This window comes from Molothrus ater, chromosome 15 (genome assembly GCF_012460135.2).
Source record: "Molothrus ater isolate BHLD 08-10-18 breed brown headed cowbird chromosome 15, BPBGC_Mater_1.1, whole genome shotgun sequence".
NCBI classification, from domain to species: Eukaryota; Metazoa; Chordata; class Aves; order Passeriformes; family Icteridae; genus Molothrus; species Molothrus ater.
The window spans coordinates 4,209,254-4,231,040 of record NC_050492.2 but is presented as its reverse complement, the minus strand read 5'-3'; the positions used below and the strand labels follow the sequence as shown (position 1 = coordinate 4,231,040).

The 21,787-nt window shown below is 42.3% G+C and overlaps 1 protein-coding gene across 1 annotated transcript in view; it reads right to left on the bottom strand.

Annotated features, from left to right (window-relative positions):
- SLIT3 (slit guidance ligand 3) overlaps positions 1 to 21,787 on the bottom strand; it is a 490,596-nt gene that overhangs the window by 181,745 nt on the left and 287,064 nt on the right. The window contains exons 7-8 of the mRNA XM_036391775.2: positions 16,753 to 16,824; positions 12,050 to 12,213 (exon numbers count right to left, since the gene is read on the bottom strand). Coding sequence (XP_036247668.1) covers positions 12,050 to 12,213; positions 16,753 to 16,824 — 236 coding nt within the window. The remainder of the gene's footprint in view (positions 1 to 12,049; positions 12,214 to 16,752; positions 16,825 to 21,787) is intronic.

Sequence of the window (21,787 nt, the reverse complement as noted above, 5' to 3'; positions counted from 1 at the left end):
AGAGGCTTTGTAGCAGGGGAAAAGCTGCATTTTGCACAGCTATAACACCACAACATACCACTGTGGGTTGGAGAAGCAGTAGCACACCCACTTTCTGTTAGGGCACAGCCTCACAAAGCTGATGGAGTGCCAGGGGGAGCTCTAAGAGTGCTGCTGACACCTCTGCAGCTGAACCAGCAGCAGGAGGGTCAGTGGAGCTCAGGCCAGCTCCTCCCCAGCTGGGGTGGTGCAGCACTGCAGAGTGCCAGGGAAGGCAGGGCATGCAAGGGAGGGCTGGATAAAGCAGTCTGAAAAGGAGAAAATACAGAAATAGGTCTTTGTGGAACGAAAAGCAGGTAGCAGCAGTAGAATCAAAGAACCATTAAAGCTGGAGAAGTCCTCCAAGAGCACTGGGTCCAGCCAGCAGCACAGCACTGCCAGGTCCACCTCTACACCACATCCTCGAAGCACAACAAGCACATTTCTATCTTCTTCATAAGCAAAAGTAGGTCTAGACTGTAAGTTTCTGAGATTTTTAATGATAAAAAGACTTTGTGTATAAATTGCTATTATCCTGATGAAATGCTTTTGCTTATGTTTATCCTTTGCAAAGAACAAAATACTGTATTGCACATTCACACTCAACAGGCATCCAGCACATATTCCATCAGCTCTCACACAAAAAAAATCATCTGTTCAGGTGAATGTTTCTTGAATGACATTAGAAACAGAATTTCAAATCTGATTTGGATTTAATGGCCTCACTTCAACGAGGATCCATGGTTTGCAGATCTATAGAATTAAAGCACAAAAATCCAAGGCAGTTCAATCAGTTTGATGTTTGTGTCATTGTGGAGAACTGTTTAAAAAAAGACTGGTCAAGAAAACAAGTCTAATAGGCTATGGAATATAAAGTTACTAAAATTTGGCTATGACTTTCATAGGTTTGCAGAGTATAAGCATACAGATAATCAAGGGTCCTGATGCAACACAGCCTCTAAAGAAGTGTATCTGAAACCTAAAAATGGATTTTCCGTTTGCTGCTAATACTTTTTCAAAAGAAAAGACACAGGAAAGGCAGAAATATTTCAAGATTTCTCTTTGTGTCCTTCACAAGTGCAGTAAACTCCTCACAGCATGGCTACAGCAAAAGGAAATGGCCACAGACAAATCAGCTACATTTACATTATTCCCTTCTGAAGTTGTTTTCACAATCTGTCATCTTGCCATTGCAGATTTTTTTATAATACACAACAGCTCTAGTTCTCCACCACGTTAATTATATTTTTCTCAGAGATAAAAATCATCAACTCAATCATACATTTTGCTAAAAGAAAAACACTAACAAAGTGTGGAAGCCAGGGTAGGAGCATGATTAACAAAAATTACTATGCTTTTTTTACCTGATGCGGTGGAATAACAGTGTCAATAATTATGGCAGTTAATATCTGGCACCACCTCAATTTACAGCCTCAGACTTTGGGTTAGGGGAAAAGAGAAGGGAGACTTAGGACCCAGAAGTTTACAGAGAAATCAAATGCTTTTTTCAAGCAAGTCCCTCATTGGCCTCTTTTAAAAGCAGCAAACAGACTAATATTACAATTAGAATAGAATTGTTATGGTGTAGAAATGAACAGTTTAAATGTCACAGGCATCTAAAATAAATTTTGCAATTACTAAATAAACGAAATAATCTCATTTGCACTGACACCCAATTACAGCACACTAAGCAGTGTGTTTTATTACCTCCTCACCTATCCAATCACCTCTGCAGCAGCTCCTTTCCACCAGTAAAATGTTAGTTATTTGTAAAACATGTCAATGGATTTTAAGATAAATCTGACAGGACTTCCTGGTTAAAAACCTGTGCTGACTTTACATCATTTGAAGTAGATCAGACACGAAATTATTGATCAATAAACAAAACACTACAAGTATTGCAGATCCAAGGATATAGTATGACCTTTTTGGGTGTAATTAAATAACCCATTGGAAGCTCTGACCATGCTGGGATATCTGAAATCAATTCCTACTGCATGAGCCATAGTTTGCACTAGATTGCCAGTGATATGAACTAATTTATTCCACACCACCTAAAGCAGATGCTGCTCCTGATTGATGTCTGCATCCCAGTTTAAAGGGACATCTGAGCACAGAGTCCTGCAGAGAGAGATGGGCAAGGGAACCTCAACTGACCATATGCAAAATTAACATTCCTTATTGAGGGCAAAGATTCCTCTAATGGACAGAATTTGTACGAATTTGTTTATCCCACACAAACGTGCAGCAAATGGTTTAAGCAAATATTTCCATCTATGGCTGTTCAACATTTATTTGCTGAGCACAGCTTTAAGATTTATGATTAGTGACTTAAGCCCCTAATTGATGTTATTAGCATTGAGTTCATGGTATGCAAAAAGTTGCCAGTCATGAATGTTCATGATTTGATTCAAGTTGTCTGCTTTGCTGAACATTCCCAAAGAGTACATTTATCTGTTTAAAATTCATGGCACATAGGCACAACAGTTCTGTAAGGCACAAGTCAACACTAATCAGTTTACAAATAAATATCAAGGAATAAAACTGGAAATAACCAACCACACTGAAAGGAAGGTCTGGCTTAATGAATGAAGCCCACTTTATTCTACAAAATCCTACTTAGTTTCACAATCTATCAGTAAAGTAACACCACTGAAAATCAGACCTTACTTCACACTGCCTTATCCTAAAGCACTAATATTGCAATTATTTAATTAACAATAATAGCACCACAATTATATGGAATAAGAAAAGTAAATTAAGAAAAATGAAAAAAGTAGAACAAAGAAGCAGCCTCAACCATAACAACAGAGGCTGAACAGGTGAATTTGTTATTCTGAAGAATGAATAGAACAGAACCTGTGAGACAACTGAAGTCTATAAAACTATGACAAAAGTGTTTTTCTCTCAGGGAAATTAATTCCACCTAAGCCTTCCAAAGGAGGGGTTGAAAATATCTCTTATGCCCTGTGCCCACTCTGAGCCTTTTTTTCAAGGTCTTTCTTCAACCCTGTCAACACAGGCATGTTCACCTTAAAGCAGGTAAAATTTACTTTCTAACTACTGCACCATAAGGAAGGCTGCCAGTGTGAATTTGGTTCTCTGGCTTTGGACACTGCCTGCTCTTCCAAAGACTAAAAAAATTCTAAAAGAAGGTCTTAAAAGATGTAGTGCTCCTGCAGCTCAAATGGTGCCATGCACAGTCATCTCATTAATGCCAGCTCCACAATTTGTATCAGCACTCCTGAAGGTGCACATGAAGTGACATTTAAATATAGGTCCAGAAATAATACAGTGAACTTATAAATATATTCAAGCATAAAAATGAAGAGGACCATAAATTATTTAAGTGAAAGGATGCCACCTGCACAAGGTTAAAAGATAGATAATGGCCATGATCAATGGTGAGCCAGTGAAGGGAGTTCAGTTCCAAACAGGTGATCCATCCTGGACTGCTCCAGGATGAAGTTTGATGAAGTTATGGAAGGAACAGAAATAGTTTAAGCCTACTCAGTCCTTGGGCTTTGAATTACTGCTGTTTGAAAAGGAGTTTTAAACACTACATGATTTTGTTTGCTTGCATGTTTGTCTTTGCTTCTGCCCCCCACTCTGCATCCTGTCTGTCTCTGCCTTGGCACTGAAGCTGCTCTCTTCAGGAGGAGGAGGAGGAGGAGGAGGAGGGTGGGATTCTCTGCAGCCAGAGGCATTACAGATTGACACAGCCATTCAGAGATGGCAGACACAGTGGGACATGTCTCCTGATAATGACATCCAAGGGCTCCAGTCTGGTCATGAGCTTCCCCACGGACAGATCTGGAGGGAGGAAATGCTTTTTTCCAGGTCAGTGGGCAAGAACTGAAGAATGAGTCACAATCCCCTTCCCTGGGCTGCCTTGGGATTCCACAGAGCAGATTCTTTGGCATTTGGAACATGCTAAGGAAGGCAGGGAAAATAAAGACATTTCCTGGGACAGGCTGAGGTTGCTGCCTCTGGTCTTTTGCAAGAGGCCCCTGGTACATTCAATCTCTTTAAGGTGTCTGGAAATTATAGAATAAAATTCTTACAGATCTTCAGAGCTAAACATGTTAGCCTGCCATTCCAAGGGGTAAATTCAACAATCCAGGAGATCCCTTCAGTTTGGCTACAGGTGCTGGTGCCCAGCTCGGCCAGGGAAGCTGCTGTGGGAAGAGCCAGGGCAGTTCTGGCTGCTTCCATTGGGCTCCACAGCTGAGCCTGCCCCTGCAGCTCCTGGTGCCCATGTCACACCTGAGACAGGACAGAGAGGTGCCAGGCAGCAGGGAGAGAGGGAAAAGCTGTGAGGAACAGCCCTGGGAGCAGCCAAGCCAGAGAATGAGACAGCAAAGAAGGTGCTGGAGCAGATCCTGGTTTCACCTCAGTGCTGTGAGGAGGGGGAGTGTGAGCAGCCAACCCACCACAGGTGCAATGCCACTACATAACATCACTCATTTCACTGTCAATAAAGCAGAAATTCACACAAACCTGGTGGTGACTCTATGCAACTTTGCATTTGCCCACCATTAATTTCTAGAATTATTTTATAAGCAGCTCTATGCTTGCTTTCATTACTCTTATTAATTGTGAATTGATAAATGAGTTGCCAATCAGCTACATGAATTAAATAGAAAAAGCCTACAGATTTCATGCACAGGCTCCTCCACATACTCAAAGCCAACCCTGCTGCTCTGTATTTACCATGACTGCTCTCTGTGAAACAGCTCCCAGCACAGCTGTGGTACTGCCATGAAGCACTTTTTCCCTGTACCAAAATACTACCAACATAACTACTCAAAAAACAAACCACCAGCTTTGGACATTAACATAAAAGCTAATCATGTTATTATTTTTACAGCAACAGTTCAAAAGCTCAGTGGCTGAATAATTACACCCCAACCTGCCATCATTAAATAAGCATTAATGGGCTATACATACTGCTCTGGGGAAAAGGGAGTTCCAGAAAAAAGGGCTAATTATACTGAAAGGTAAGACATCATTTTCAGTAATAAAACTAAATTTACTGTAATTAAAAGCCAATTTTCAGCTTTGGTCTTTAAAGAAATATTAAGTGCTGTAATAAATACATATTTATCCTTCTGATTCACAAGATGGTCCCCCAAATGAAAAACACCATATGTGGCATCTTACATGCTAAGCAAATCAAGAAATTCCTACAGTATGAAACACCATCACTGCTAGTGCTAGAGTAAATTTAGATTTGTGATAAGAAACTTCATGGAAACTGAAAACAAACAAACTGATAAATTGTGATTAGTATCTCTCCAAATTTCCTATACAATTTCATTTGAAGAGCAACTAACAAATGCACAGTACTGAAATGTTTCTTCAGACTAAATGTTAATATATAAAGTTTGTGGCAGCAAATTGTAACAGGAGGTAAAAATTTTATCAGTGTTCCACAAAAATTTCTCAAGATCAAATTTAAACAGCAATTTTGACCAAAAGGCTTTAAAAGTCTTTAAATCCTTCCTAGACTCCATTGTAAGAGCACTGACAGGGTCAGTGGATGGTCACAAAAAGCAAGAGCAGTGAGAAAAGAGCTGCCACCATCTAAGGTGACTCAAAGGTCACTCTTTTGGGAAGGGGTCACAGTTAGATGAAGTGGTTAAGGTCCCTTCTAAAAGCAATAAAACAGCTGTACAATGAGGAAGCCCCACAAGGCAGAGAGTGACCATTCAAACACACACACAAAGGCCTCCTCCTCCTCCTCCTCCTCCCGGATTGCTTATCCTGCTCTTTAAAAACGAGGCCACTGGCAGCTCACCTGCATCAACAGGGATGGGCTGCAGGGATAGGAACCCTCCTGGTGCACTGCCCTGCACCGGGAAAACCTGCATCCCCAGGGAAACCTGCATCCCCAGGGAAACCTGCATCCCCAGGGAAACCTGCATCCATGCAAAACCTGCATCCCAGCACAACCTGCATCCCAGCACAACCTGCATCCCCAGGGAAACCTGCATCCCCAGGGAAACCTGCATCCCCAGGGAAACCTGCACCCAGCACAACCTGCATCCCCAGGGAAACCTGCATCCCCAGGGAAACCTGCATCCATGCAAAACCTGCACCCAGCAGAACCTGCATCCCCAGGCACAACCTGCATCCCCAGGGAAACCTGCATCCCAGGCAAACCTGCATCCATGCAAAACCTGCACCCAGCACAACCTGCATGCCCAGGCAAACCTGCATCCCAGGGAAACCTGATCCCCAGGGAAACCTGCATGCCCAGGGATACCTGCATGCCCAGGGAAACCTGATCCCCAGGGAAACCTGCATGCCAGCACAACCTGCACCCCCAGGAAAACCTGCATCCCCACCAAAAACTGCATCCCAGCACCACCTGCATCCCTAGCACAACCTGCACTCCCAGCACAACCTGCATCCCCAGGGAAACCTGCATCCCCACCAAAAACTGCATCCCAGCACAACGTGCATCCATACAAAACCTGCACCCAGCACAACCTGCATCCCCAGCAAAACCTGCACCCAGCACAACCTGCATCCCCAGGAAAACCTGCATCCACAGAAAAACCTGCATCCCTGCAAAACCTGCAGCCCTGCAAAACCTGCAGCCCCAGCAGAACCTGCCTCCCCACAAATCCTGCATCCCTCCAAAAAGTCCCTGCCCCAGTTCAGCTTCCAGGAGCCCCAATCTCCTGTGCTGGCAGTGCCTCCTGTGCCACTGCTGCCTGTGCACACACAGACTGCAGAGTGTTTTAACCAGGAGCACATGGGAGGAGTTCCTATCCCCACACACTTTTCCTTTGGCATCTCCCAAATGCTCTCAGGAGATGCCAAAGATGCTAAGCCTGAGGAGTGCTATTTTATTTTATTAGCTACTCATTGTTGGTTGTCTCCTCAGCAACATGCTATGGAGTTATCAGGAAGTGGAGCAAGACAATCTCCTGGTTCTGTGGTCTGGCCAGAGTCACAGCTATGTTTGAAGACTGTTTGACCTCACCCAAACAAATAAATCTGCTTCCTTATTAGGGCTTCCAGTCTGTATGAAGCAGCAGGAAGCTAACAAATTTTATTATACCTTTTATTATACTTCAGCTGCAGTCTCACCACACGAATCAGAAAATCTAGATCTTTAACTGAGATTTGGGTCAATCCAGTGTTTTCTCAAAATCAGTATCAGTTTACTTAGCCAGAAAACACTTGGCTATGGGAGTAATTTCTCTCAAGTCAATTTCAGATTGAAATTTAAGTTATTTAGTCCAAAATATGCATCTTGATTTTCTTCACATACTTTGAGGCTCTCAGAATGGGAATTAAGGATCAAGAATTGAAGAAAATGGTTTCTAAGAGAAAACATTGTATGGATCCACGTTCCTTCTCCTACAATGCATGCTTCATTATTAAAGAAAACTATTTTAGAAAAGTACAACACTAGAAATATCAGTCTCTAGTCCAGCCTAAGACATCTTAGCCAATCTTCATACTCCCCACCATCAAGCTACTGGCCAAAATGAGAACTAATCTGGCAGCTGAAGTATGTGACAGATCACAGTACAAGACACAGTGCTTCTGTTTAGATGCACAGATATTCTCACATATATACTCAAGGAAACCAGAACAATTCATCACTGCAAAAAAAATTCCAAATGGGGTCAGTGGCTTCTGCACAAAAAACCAAGGTGTGCTGGTGTCATAACTTCATGATCCCACTGCTTTACAGCTGTTGCAGGTGAGAAAACACATTTTAACTGGACATAACCGGTCAATACATAAGCTAATTTCTTCTCCAATAAGTAAGGAGCAGGTAGAAGAAAAATCAAAGAGCCATAATAAAACTTATATGAGAGGAAAATGAAATAAAATTACTATCATGAGGAGGTCAGAGGAGGACAAGAGACAGACAAATAGGCAGAGAGAGAGAGAGGATGTGTTAGAGAGACACAGACAGAGAAGGAGAAGCCAGTCCAACAGTGAAACATCTGAGCACAGGAAGGAAGCTGGGTTTGATCCAGGCAAATATGAGAAAGCCCTAAGAGGTACTGAGCATAAGCCAGCACCCCCAGATGCTTCTCTGCTACTTAAGGGAATATAACAATAAACATCTTCCCAAGACCTGAATACAGGTAGTATTTCAAGTGACACTGTCTTTGCTTACTGCACTGATTTTTCGTCACAGCAGCATGGCAGTGAATGGGAGAGTTAAAATACATCATGCTACCTATGTAAAATACACCCTGCCAACCACATGATTTGCATTTCACATGGATCGCATGATGCATGTGAAATAAACCCCTTATCCTTGTGAAATACACCCCTTATCCATGTGAAATACATCCTGCATCCATGTGAAATACACCCTGGTATCCATGTGAAATACACCCTGGTATCCATGCGAAATACACCCTGGTATCCATGCGAAATACACCCTGCTATCCATGTAAAGTACACCCTGCTATCCATGTGAAATACACCCCTTATCCATGTGAAATACACTCTATTATCCATGTGAAATACAGCCCTTATCCAAGTGAAATACACCTTGGTATCCATGTGAAATACATCCTCTATCCCTGAGAAATACAGCCCTTATCCATGTGAAATACACCCTGGTATCCATGTGAAATACACTCCTTATCCAGGTGAAACACAGCCCTTATCCAAGTGAAATACACTCTACTATCCATGTGAAATACACCCCTTCTCCACATGAAATACACCCTTTATCCATGTAAAATACACCCCCTACCCACGTGAAATACACCCCCTACCAGGTGAAATACAGCCCTTCTCCAGGTGAAATACAGCCTGCTACCTTTGTGCAGCACATCACCAAGGGGCTCATCCTCTGGTGCCACAGCATTTCCCCTTCCTCCCATTCCACCTTTTAGGAGCCTGTCACCAAAGGCATCCCAGAGCTGCAGACCCAACTGTGCAGGAGAAGAGGCTGTTTGGAGATTTCTCCAGGAACAGATGGCCCTGAAGGCAGAGGCCCAGGAAGGCTGCTCTGGCCGAGGTGGCTCTGGAGGTGACATTCCCCTGCAGGGAGGGGACAGCTTGCAGAAGGAGCCAGCCTGGTGGGTGACAGGAGTGCCAGCAGCACTTGGCACTCTCCCTGATGGTGAGGAGCCACCTAGTCCCAGCCCCACTCTGTCCCTGAACTTTCCCCTTCTCCTCAGTAACACAAACCCAACCAGACATATTTCCAAGCCCATCTCCAGGCAACTGTGCACTGCTGAATCCTGCACCTTCACCTCCAGCTCTGAGCCAAATGCTCAAACAGGAGAAACCTGGAATAGCTTCTCCACTGCTCTCAGGTGACCTACATGCACCATTTGAATCAGATTTTTAATAATTTTTAATTATTACAAAGAATGCTTTATATCATTATCATTTACATTACATATTTATATAATTATATAAACATAATATATATTATAAATATAATATCTAAAATATATATATTATATTATATATTTTTTCTTGAAAGACTGACACCCAGGTTACACAGGTGTGACTCAGTTTACCTTGATATATCTGCACATAACTCTGATTTCAGCAACACTATCTGGAGAGATTTTGTTCCTAATGCAAACACCATGGTGCAGGACACGTCCACAGAGAATCCAGCAACTTTGGTTCTATTTATGGCACTTTTCTATCATTGTTTCAGTTCTTCTTTTCCCACTTGGCATGTAGCATTCAAAATCTATTTCCAAAGAAACATTTCTCATGAAATTATAAAGCATCACTATTTTTGCATAGGATTCAAAGAACAAAGAGGAGTCTGTTTTCCACTGTTGTGTTTCTTCTTTCCCCAAATTATGAATCTACTCTTTCTCCTCTGAAGCATCCAGCAGCACCAGTTTTAAACTGGAATGCTCAGATGGAGCCCATTTCACAGAGAAGGAAAAGCTGAGGGTTTTTTGGCTGCTGTGATATTCCCACTGCCATAAAACCACAAGTGCTTGATGTCCTGAACCTGTACTTCAACAGAGCAGTTCACCACTTTGAATTTCAGCTCCTCCTAACTGGAAGGGATGCCAAGGTGGCTCTCCCTGCCAGCTTGAGGCTGGTTACAGCAATTCACAAAACCTTAACTTCTACAAAATTCCATTGCAGAGGGACAAGTTCAGTTCGCTCTTCACCGCCTGTCCTGGTTTGACTTCATATTCACACATTAACAAATTATGCTGTAAAATCAGATTTAAGAGCTGTAATGGGGAGAAGGGAAGATTTATATCCTCTTTAAACTAGCTGTCCATGTAGGTTTTTATCGAACTAGCATGTACTGAGTTCTCAGCTAAATCCACCAGCACTAAAATGAGCTCTCCAAATGAATTTCTTTTTCAGTACATTTCATTTCATTTCCCAAATGAGAGTTACAGGGATACAGTTGATGGACTGTCTCACTAAAAATTTCTTTGCTTGAATTTTCACAATTTTGTATTTTTTACAAAAGCAGGCAGATCCTGAGAGAATGCCTATATCCTCTTGGTCCAACAGGGAACTGCTAAAAACCTCGTCACTTTTGGAAGTCTCAGTCTGCACAGACAACCCCATTTAAATGAGTTCTGTTCACATTACATTTCTCATTCAGCAATTATTATCTCTTCTCCTGACTTAAACAACTCATTTTCCTCCACTTCACTGTATCATAAATCCAAATAGCTGAACTCATGCTCCATCTGAAACTTCATTTCACAAGAGGAAAGGGAAAAAAAAGCTGTGGTTGCCTCTTTGGTAAAATCAGCTTCTGCTAATAGCTTCATTCATTTATCCATTTGTTTTATCCTTCCTCTCCCAAGACTGTTACATTTCTAAACTTTTCCTTTAGTTAAACTTTTGATATAACTTATCAGATATTCTGCCTATCATCTCCACTACAGTGTAGAATCTGCCCAGCACTCTGAAATATCTGAAATGTCATGTCCACTATGCACAACTTCATTTTCCACGTGCCCATAACACTTCAGCACACCTTTGGGCAGGGCATTAATTAATTAATTGATGCTTGAGTGGGGTCAAACCTTTCTTCTTTCTCTAAATGCAACCATTTCTCTTAGTCACATGTAAATGGAATAACAGAAAAAAGGCATTCCTAAAACACTTCTGGCATGAGCAGCTCTACTGTATTTCCATCAGCCAATACCTGTACCCATAGGATAAAGCTTTGGGGCTCCCAGGCTGTGAGAGACAAGGAATAAAACAGCACAAGACTCACAATCACTGTTTAGACTCACATCATCTCCATCACAAGCCCTCTGTATCACCACTGGGGCTGCAAAACCACCTCCAAACTTATGTCTGGTACATTTTTTTTTTCCACAGCATACACACTGCCATGCTGCTCCTCCACCACATCCTTCCTTTCAACCCAACTCAGAGATTTCTTTTTCCACTTTTTGCCGTTTTTTTCTTTTGTTCTTTTTCTTCTCCTTTTAGGAAAATGTATTTCAATCCTGCAAGAACCAAGTGCAGTTCCAGAGACTTGATGAATAGGCCCAACATACAGACACATGATTTGTGAGTATCATCAGCCCCATTTATCAGTGTGGAAACTTGTACAACAGCAAAGTGCATCGGCTCCCTGAGAATCCCTGTTTCAGTCCCTGGGATAAAATCTGCTCCTCACGTTCTAAAGTCCAATCATTTGTCAACAGACTCAGATTTGCATTTTCTATTTCCTGTCCTTTGTATTCCAGTCAGCTGTAGAGCTCTTCCCTTGAGAAATACCAAATTATCCACACATAATTGATTTCTTATGTTGATATCATTGGCAATGTTAAAGCAGAAGAAGTAATTTGAGAACTAAAATGTTAACTGGAATCCAATAATTCTCACAAAGCTGCAAAAAACCAACAATTTGATCTCCTCCCATACAGTTTAGCAACAACAAAACCAAACAGGATTGCTGTGTTTGCGTTCGAACGCGACACGGCCATTTTCCACGCCGCATTTTTTTATGGCAACATAAAACCAGAGATAGATAAAGGAGACATGAAATAGATACGAGATAAAGGAGGATTGGCAGCATTACCAGAACAGACAAAGTCCTTCTTCTGCACCTCTGCCACGAGGAAGCCGCGCAGGCCGACGGGCGCCAGGCAGAAGGTGAACTGGCCGATGGTGCGGCGCTGGCGCAGCCAGTCCGACAGCCAGGCCAGGTGGCAGTCACAGTGCAGGAAGTTGGAGTGCAGCCGCCTGCAAAACACAGCAAACACACAGTTACTGGGGTTGTCTGAACAAAACGCACAGCAAACCCACAGTTACTGGGGTTGTCTGAACAAAACACCCAGCAAACCCACAGTTACTGGGGTTTTCTGAACAAAACCGACACAGCAAACACACAGTTACTGGGGTTGTCTGAACAAAACGCACAGCAAACCCACAGTTACTGGGGTTGTCTGAACAAAACACCCAGCAAACCCACAGTTACTGGGGTTGTCTGAACAAAACACCCAGCAAACCCACAGTTACTGGGGTTTTCTGAGCAAAACCCGCAAAGGGAGCCATCAACTGCCAGCCTGCCCCGCTCTCTGCTGCCATTTCAGTGGGATCACCCCAGGTTCTTGTTTACAGATGAGTCAGGGCTTGGCTGTCCTCAATATTATATAAAGGTCAGATATAAGTTTGTGCTGTTATTTGTAATTTTTTCCAAAAATTCAGTTTATTGGTGATCCACCTACAGCTCGCCATTCTAGAGACAAAAATATGCAGAATTTAAGATTGTTCCACGTAATCGCTTTGTGTGTGATTTCACATCAGAAAGAGCTGCATCAATGTGATATCTCTGAGTGAATTCAAAGAAGGGCTTGTCTAAACATGAGGACCAGGCTCAAGAACAGGATGATGAGTGATCCTCCTCTCTTCTCAATCCTTTGAGAAGAGGTGGAGAGAGAGAACCTCTGCACATTAGCTGCAATGGTTGGAGCATGGTGCTAATAACACCAGGGTTCTATGATCCCTGTATGGGCCATCCACTGAAGACTTGGACTTGGTGACTCTTATAGATCCCTTCCAACTCAGAATATTCTGGGGAAAGACAGGCAAAACAAAACTTCAGAGGCTATTGATACCATTTCTGTTCCTGTGTTGCCTGTACAAGTCCATCAATGCTCTTTTTCCTGTAGTAATTTAACACAAGTATAAAGGATCTAGACAAGAATTTTCAGCTCATGAAAGACCCACTCATGTGCAGCTCCCTGCCAGGACTTGCAGAACCATCATCACATCTGCAAAATGATGATGGGTTCAGGGAACAAATCTGGTCATTTAAATAGCCACCAAACTTTAGGTCAAAACAAAAGTCCGGGACATGAATTATTTCATTCCTTTAATGACTCATGCATTTGGAGTGTTGCACCAAATGAAATCATGAACCAGATTAAAAATCCTGTCAGAAATGGTTAGACACAGCATTATTCACTAATATTACAGGCACACAATTGGTGTGCACCAGATTTAGCCTTGTCCATGCTCCAAAGAAATGAACTGTCTGTCTGTGAGCTGTCCCTACAGCACAGCAGCAGCTCAGCCCTGCAGTGGCACCCAAGCTGACAGTTCCCAGATTTGTATGTCTGGGGTGGACAGCCACAATAAAGGAAAAGGAAAAAAAAAAACCCACAAATCTGGAGCTGGGAGTTTATCCTGTAGAGATGGAAAGCACTAATCTCCTGGGAGTACTGTAAAATGTAATTGTTCTACAAGGATCACTAGAAGACCTTGAGTTTAGAGATTGTAAAGCTCTTTAATTGAAGCTGCAGCAAGTTAGATTTCTAGTAAAATGTTCAGCTGTTATGAACCATTAATTTGCCTTTTTGTTGAAGAACAAATAAATACATAAATATCGTCTAGCCAGAAATCATCCTAAGTCAGAATTTGTTGTAACCTAAGAGAGTCAGTGTCTCATTTAAGCCCTCAGAGTCTCATCCTTCCCACCACATCAATCAACAATGATATTCAGGATCTGCTTCCTTCTGGAACTGAGCTCATCCCATGCCATTCCCTGCACCCCCTGCATGCAGGCATGAGTGAGAAAAGCACTATTTCACACAAAGGGTTAGGGTTAGGCAGTTCTCCAGTTTTGTGAGCTGGTTTTTCCCCTCAATAAATTGATTTATCTGGGTTTTGGGGGTTCCTGTTTCAGTAGTGCAAACCACCAGCTCCCTGCCTCAGCAGAGCCCTCCTTGTCTTTTGGCACAGCTACTCCACTTGGAGAGGAGATCATTTAGAGACCCCATCTTAACAAAGCAGCCTATCAGAATATATTTTTGATAATTATACTAATAAATACAGCCTCAAGAAGACTTTTCACAGTACTTCAAAAATAGTATAAACCAATTCCCTGAGAACACTGAAGTGCTTTCACACATTTTCAGTTTACCCTTAAATAAAAGAAATGAAAAGAAATAATGTAATTATCTGTGTCAGCAGTAATTCACAGATGCAGAGACAACAGGACACTTACCATTAAGCAAATAGGTAGAGGGAACATGCTTTATCATAAATAAAGCTGTTTCAAGCAAAGGAAAGCAGATCAATAAAAACTAATTCCTGTCACTTCCAATCAAGGCTAAAAATCAATGAAACTTAAGAACAGAAGAGACAGTTAGCTAAAAAATCTTAGCACAGAAGAGCTGATTTTAGCAAAGAATTCTTCAAATGCTTCAAAACTTCCTGGCATTTTACTCTTTTTCTTCTTTCCCCTGAGTGCTCATGTTGAGCGGGATGATTTCTGGCTAGATTATATTTTCTTCTCTGTTCTACCATAGGCAGATTGTTTTGAGAGCCATGAAGAAAAGCTGTTTATTCACAGAACCATCAGAGCACACTAGCTGCAGCAGCATCCCCAAATCTCCTGCTAATGGATCTCACCAGAGTGTAAAGGAGACACAAAGGAAAACACTGTCCACGCTGCACTGGGCCTCAGCTGACTGGAAAAAGGGCTCATCCCTACTCAAGGAACATTTAGAGCAGGCATTCCTCACAAAAAACTTCCAAAAAAAGCACATCTAAGTGGCAGGTTATTTGAGAAGGTGGACACACTGATGACCATTTTTAAAGGAAACAGTGAAGTCACCAAACTGTGAGGAGCATCACTCATTATACATTCCAACAAGAAACTTGAGAGAATATTACCATCTTCCCCAAAGAGCATCTTTATACAAATTCCTACATTGCCCTGCTAGGGGTGCTGTGTGTTATCTGTCAGTCTTTGGAGACTGGAACCTGTCATTTGATATTGATGAAACTGACTTTACAGAACATCAGGTGAATGAATACAAATGCAAGTTTGCCTAAGTTGCCCTTTTATCTATAGTCCCAAAATTAAATTTCCAGCAAATCCTTTTAGAGTGGGGCAGCATTCATGTTCTATAAAACGTGTCTCTCAGAATTCAATAGAAAAGCTTCCCTTTATAAATCCTATTTATGACTTCTTCCTTTTTTTTCTTTTCTTTTTCCCCCCCCTTAATTACAGCAGAGGGGGATTAGTCAGTGTAAGTCTCCAGGGAGCTATATACAAAGCCATCTCTGAAATTAAACTAAAGGGAAAATGGCAGAAGACACTGAAGGCACAGAGCTCTGCTAACAGACAAGAGTGGCTAATCTGGAAAAGCCAGGCAAATTTTCTGAATAAGAAAAGGCAAAATTCCAGGAACCTTAACTCTACACCTTTATCTTCTTTAGCCATTCTCTTCTAAAAGACAAATATCTCATTTCCATTTAATTACTTACATTAAGATCTAATAATGTCATCATTTGATGAAGAATGCAAATTCAAGTCAGAGGTTATCTTACAGAGATTGACATAAGTAAGAGCCATTTTTCTTCAGTTCTGTTAATTTATTTAATATGATTTTACACATGCATGCATAGCATCCCTGAAGTATTGTATTTTTTCAGTGGCACAGAAAATTTTCAGGCTAGCTACTATTTCCCTTTCTTTGCCTCTAGAATTAAATACATCTTGGATGAGTTTGAGATTCTGGAGGAAAAACAGGGGTGCTTTGTTTAGACGTGACTTTTCCTGAAGCTGTGTATTCCCTAAAGGAATCGAAAGAAATAATTTACTTAAGGAAATGGTTTTGGTAGGCTATGGCTAAATTATACAAATGCTTAGTCTAATTTCACAGTCTTTGTATTTTGATCTACTAAACAACAGAGCTTTTCCAGTGCAATGGCATGCAGCTCAAAAACAAATGGATTTGATATAAGAGAAGCTTTTATATAAAAAAATCCATCAGAATAAGTGACATTTTGTTTCAGAAAGTATCTGGAAAGATGCTTTTTTCATCTTCTTTAAAAATGCCTTGTTTCAGAAATTAACATTCTGAATTTGAAAAGAATTAATGGGATTTAAACACAGGATATTAACAAAATTCAATAATTTGATCCATCTGAGCAGTTTTTACGATCGCACTGATGCTCCAGCTTGGAACACATTTCACATTATGGCTTTTCCCATGGGGGAAAAAAAAAGCCAACTTATTCTCTGGGTAAATTCAAAGTCTTGATAAAACTGACTGTTACTTAATGCTGGGCAGATCCAGAACAGAGGCTCACGGGGCTCTGTGGGCACCAGCCCCTTCACAGCCCTGCCTGGGCTCCCCAGACCTACAGCCACCCAGCCCCTGGGGCAGCCTGAGGGACTGATAAATGAGATTATCACAGATGACAAGTAGCCAAAAAGTTGGTTTACAGCATCAGGATTGCATTATAAAATGAGAAGATCCTACTCACAGAGTCCTGATCTTTGGCATGTGGTTGAAGCTGGTAACAGGAATGTGGGTGATGTTGTTGTTGTTGAGGGTACTGTTAGGAGAGAAAAAAAAAGAGAAAAAAATAGGTTGATCAATAATTTGCATGTCCTCACCAACACATCATTTACAGAAACAACCTGTGAAAATTCTTGGCAAGCAGCAAGGCACACTCCCTGATAGCTGTGACAATTTGGGACATACCATGAAAGATGCTGCTCAGGGAAAGCAACCAACAGCAGCATCAGGATGGCTGGAGGTCACTGTTTGCCATGTCTGGGTAAAAAGGGGTACAGAAAATGAGTTTTTATCAACTACTGGAAGACATCCAGACCCGTCTGTCCAGCTGCCACTTTGAAAACCTGGTGCAGCCTGAGTGTGTGGCATTCACATTCTCTGAAAAAAACCCCTCGCCCAGGATTGTCTCCTGGGAAGCTGAGAAGCCTCAGAGAAAAGGAAAACAATTCTTATCTCATTTGCTTCTCCTATGTTGTGCTGATGTGGAATGTGTTTGGAGATTGTTTATCCAACAGGTGGCTGTTTGATTGGTTTCATGTGAATTGTTTTAACTTAATGACCAATCATGGTCAGGCTGTGTCAGGAATCTGGAAGGAGTCACGAGTTTTTCATTATTATCTTTTTAGCATTCTGTAAGTATCCTTTCTGTATTCTTTAGTATAGTCAGTATAGTATTTTTTAATATAATATAGTATCATAAAATAATAAATTAGCCTTCTGAGAACATGGAGTCAAATTCATCATTCCTGCCTTCACTGGGGCATTTCCCAGCAAATACAATGTGAGTAGGGGGACAACACACTTGGGCACAGCATTTAAAGGCAGTTTGAAGGATTTGGATGGACTGTGACCAAAAGAGAGCTGTTGGCTCTCCCAGGCTTGTTAGCAAAGCCTGCTGACATGGACAGACAGCCCCCATTGCTCCTCAGAAACACCCAGATGGATGGGCTCCCAATCCTCCCCTTCCTCAGGAAAAAATAGATGGAGAGTGGAGCAGCCTGTAATAAAGCATGTCCTGACCCAGGCACAGAAGGATTGCTGCTGCTCTGTCAAAGCTGAGCCTAAAGAGAAAATCTGGGCTGCTGGAGGGACCCCCTTAGAGCTTCTCAGGAAGAATGAACTGAGATTACCATCAGCTGAGTGTGCTGCTCCCATTTGTGTAGCTCCTAATTATATCAATGACTCTCCAGCAAATTAGAAGCTATAAAGTTTATCAAGATAGCACAGGAAATGGAAAGCACTTCCACAGGGCATAATTGCCATGCTGCAAGAGCACCAAATCTGCAAATGTAGTTTGTCATGAGAATGGACAGGGCTGGTGTCACTCAGTGTTCCAGCGTGGCCAGTCCTGCCCCTGCCTGTTTGAAACATGCAGCAGGGCAGGGAGCAGCCTCTACTTTCTACAAGGGGCACAAAATTCCACAGGGCCACTCTGGCAGAAGACAGTGCTTTTGTGTGCTTATGTATGTGCTGAAGAATACATAAATACATACCTGCTGAAGCAGGAACAGCACCTCATCCTTCCCTGAACTACTCAGCTATTCCAATGTCATGTATTTGTATAGGACATTTAATCAAAAGCTCTAGAAAAGTCTTCCAGGAGTTCACTCTCTTTCTTGGTCATCTGCCAATTCAAAAACCATTTTTACAATTCTGCCTAGAAATCCCTTTGCAGAGCCATCTTCTAAAACATCAGCAGATTACAGCTAATTAAGATTTTACCCTATTAAGACTGGGTTTTGGGTACACAGGAAGACACACACCCAGACGTTGGCAAAGCCAGGAGGTTGCAGGGTACCCTGGCCCTGCACAGGCACACTCAGGAGCAGGGTGGGAGCAGCTCTGGCAGCTTGTTTTGCTGCTGCTGCTGTGCTGCATGCTGGCAGGACAGCACCCAAGTAGTCTCCAGAGCTGGTGTTCCAGCAGAGTGCTGCACCAGATGGATGCACTGGCAATCTGGAGCCAGCTTGGGGGCTGACATACCCATGACAGCAAACTGCACCAACAGAGCAGTCACCCTTCCTTTCTAAATCTGTGAGCAGAGAGAGTTACGTCAGTAAAAGCAGAGTTTTGGAAATCTGGAATGTGCATGTGAGGTCTGCTGCCAGAGATCTGTATCAGTCAAGTCACACACGTTCACACACCAGGCTGATAAGAGCTGTCAGTCTTAGCACATGATAACTCAGAGCATAACATGTAGTATTCATTCCAGATCCTCTGGAAAACTCAAAGATGTTAAAAGTTGGACAAGGAACACACAGCCAGTATTGGGACCGATGAGTGTACAAACCACTGGGTTTGTGGATTCAGGTTCTCAATGCCCAAGGACTCAAAGGCAGCCTACTAAAAATGTAAAGGGCAAGATGAAGAGGGAGACACTGTCAGCTCTGGGAGCTGCCAGCTGTGCCTGCCAGCCTGCAGGGCTCTGCTGTGCTGGGGCACCCTGAGCAGCAGTGGTAGGGCTGCAAGCCCTGCCTCAATCCCTGCTAAGGTCACAGGGACAGCTCACATCCCACTGGGGCAGATGGTCGGGAGCAAAGTGAACCTCTCTGTCATACAATGCTAGTGCTCCATTACCTTATTTACCCAGTGATGGAACCAAAGTCTTTTATGGTCAATGAGCCAAAAAGAAGCCTGAACAACAATTTCAGAAAGGGAACAAACCCAGTGAGAGTGCATGAATAAATACATCAACACACCCACCCTTCAGTATCTGTATGTGTTTGCTCTTTACATGTTGGGAAGTTCAAACAGGGCTCAGAAATGGAGTTTATAATTGCATCACCATTTTTTTTTCCCTGTAAACATAAAAATATAATTCTGAGACAACCCTGTGCTTTTGCTGCTTGTTACTTTAAAATGAGTTACGCACTGGGATGGAAGATTTTAGGTATGCAGTGATAAATAAAAGCCACATGTGAAGTCAGCTCACAAACATTAAATCACAGACGTAGCTGATGTCTGAATCAGTCACATATGGCACTACAGGAGTCAATGGGGGCCATAGGAATTCAAGAGAGATTTTCCTATTGATTTCTAAAGGATGCAGATTGGATTCAGGCAGAGCAGGCTGTGACAGGGAGCTTCCCTCTGCACTGAGGGCAGAGAACACATCCCTGTCCCTCAGTGCAATTCATCTGCATGCAGAAAGGTCACCTGTTATGACTTGATGATTCAAAAATATTTTACAGGTCCTTAAAATATTTCTATTCAACAGACTAAGCATTATTCCAATCACACAGCATTTCTGCTCACAAGACAATGAGAGTGGCTCAGGTTTTGCAAAGGTTTCAGATACTTGCTTATTTTCAAATAAGCAAAGGTTCCCCATAGTTCATTGACAAATATATAGCCCTCCTTCTAAGAATCCTAGATCAGCACTGAATTAATATTCTCTTTACACACAAATTTCAGGGATAACTCTAGCAGACAGCTACTGCATAGATAACTTAGTAGAATACTATTTCATTGGTATTTAAATGTTAACCATAATGAAGGCAATAAAACATCTATGATAACAGCAATTATTTAGGAACAGAGGAGGACAAACACTGCAAAGGGCACTAATTGCCAGTGAACTGTCTGCACCACAGCCCAGCTGGAGCTGCAGGGATTGGACCCTGCTGCTCTGGCTGCACAGCTCTCAGCTCCCAGGCAGTGAAACTCTGGCATGGGAACGTGTTCAGGTAGAGATGTGCTCTAGGGACATCCTGCAAGGCTTTCCAGCATGCACATCATTCCTTCCCAGCAATGATTTTTTTAATCACCCCCTGGCAGGGGTGAACACACAATACAAGCAGCATTTTTAGTACATGAAGGGAAAAAATAAATGATTCTCCAGTTGTCTGCTGGCTGCTCCAAGGTCCCAGCCTCAGATTGATCCACCCAAAATTCAAATCCATAGAAAGAGATTTGCAAATACCAGGAAGCTGTGAGAAATACGAATTCCAGAATCTTCTGACTCCTCCAACATCATAAGGGGACACATATTCTGCTGAGTGGTCCTCAGCCCCTTCCACCTCCCACCTCTTCCAGACCCCAACACGTCCCTTGACAAAGCACTGTCCTCTCATTCAGAAGTCCTCTCCCTGTAAACTGTTCACACCCAAAATGCTGACTCAGGAAACTGGGGTTACAGACAATGTTATTTATGCCAGCCAACTTCCCACCTTGGGCTCTGATCCTTGTCACATCTTGCAGGGTAAGCAGAAGCAGACTGCAGCAGCCCTAAGGATCCTCCAAGGACTACTTGGAAGATGCAGAAGGTGAGCTCAGCAGTCTCTGAGGTGGCACAGCCTCCACCACTGAGAGCTGTCAGAGTCCCACTGACTCCAATTTACAGCCCCAGAGGAGCTGCTCTCCCATCTCCCTGCTCTGCCAAACTGGCTACAGGCACTCCTGGAGCTGCCTCCCTCCTTCTGAAATGTAAAGCTGATTTATGGCCCCTACTAATCTGAATTTTCCTAAAGGACAGAGTGCTCAGTCTGCAATCCTGTCATGATTTGAAAACAATTACTTATCTCCTTCCTCAAACTTCTGGTGCAATTTTAATTCCATGCAGTTGCATTTTTTTCTCTTCTGACTTGCTCCAAATTCATGAACACCACTGCAGTTCCCTGACACAGAGCTGGTAATTCCAGACTCAATGTAAATACATTAAAATCTCTAGCCTGCAGAAATGACTGTCTTGTCTGTGGTTTTTTTCAATAATATTTATGCATTATCCTTTACACCTTTCTCCACCTTGCATAGGACTGATTAGAGTCAGAAGAAAACAATACTCCTAATTCTAGAATAAATCACACAACTTTTATGGCAGAGGCCTTGAGAAAAAAGGAAAATACTTAAATTTTCTACCCTACTAATAGTTCAAGTATTTTATTTTAAATACTCAGAATCTCTAAGCACCTTTCAGGTCCCTTGCATAAATTCAGAGAGCAGAAATCCCAGCCTGTCAGGTGAAGATTCAATCTCAATTCTGTATATCACAGATCACACAA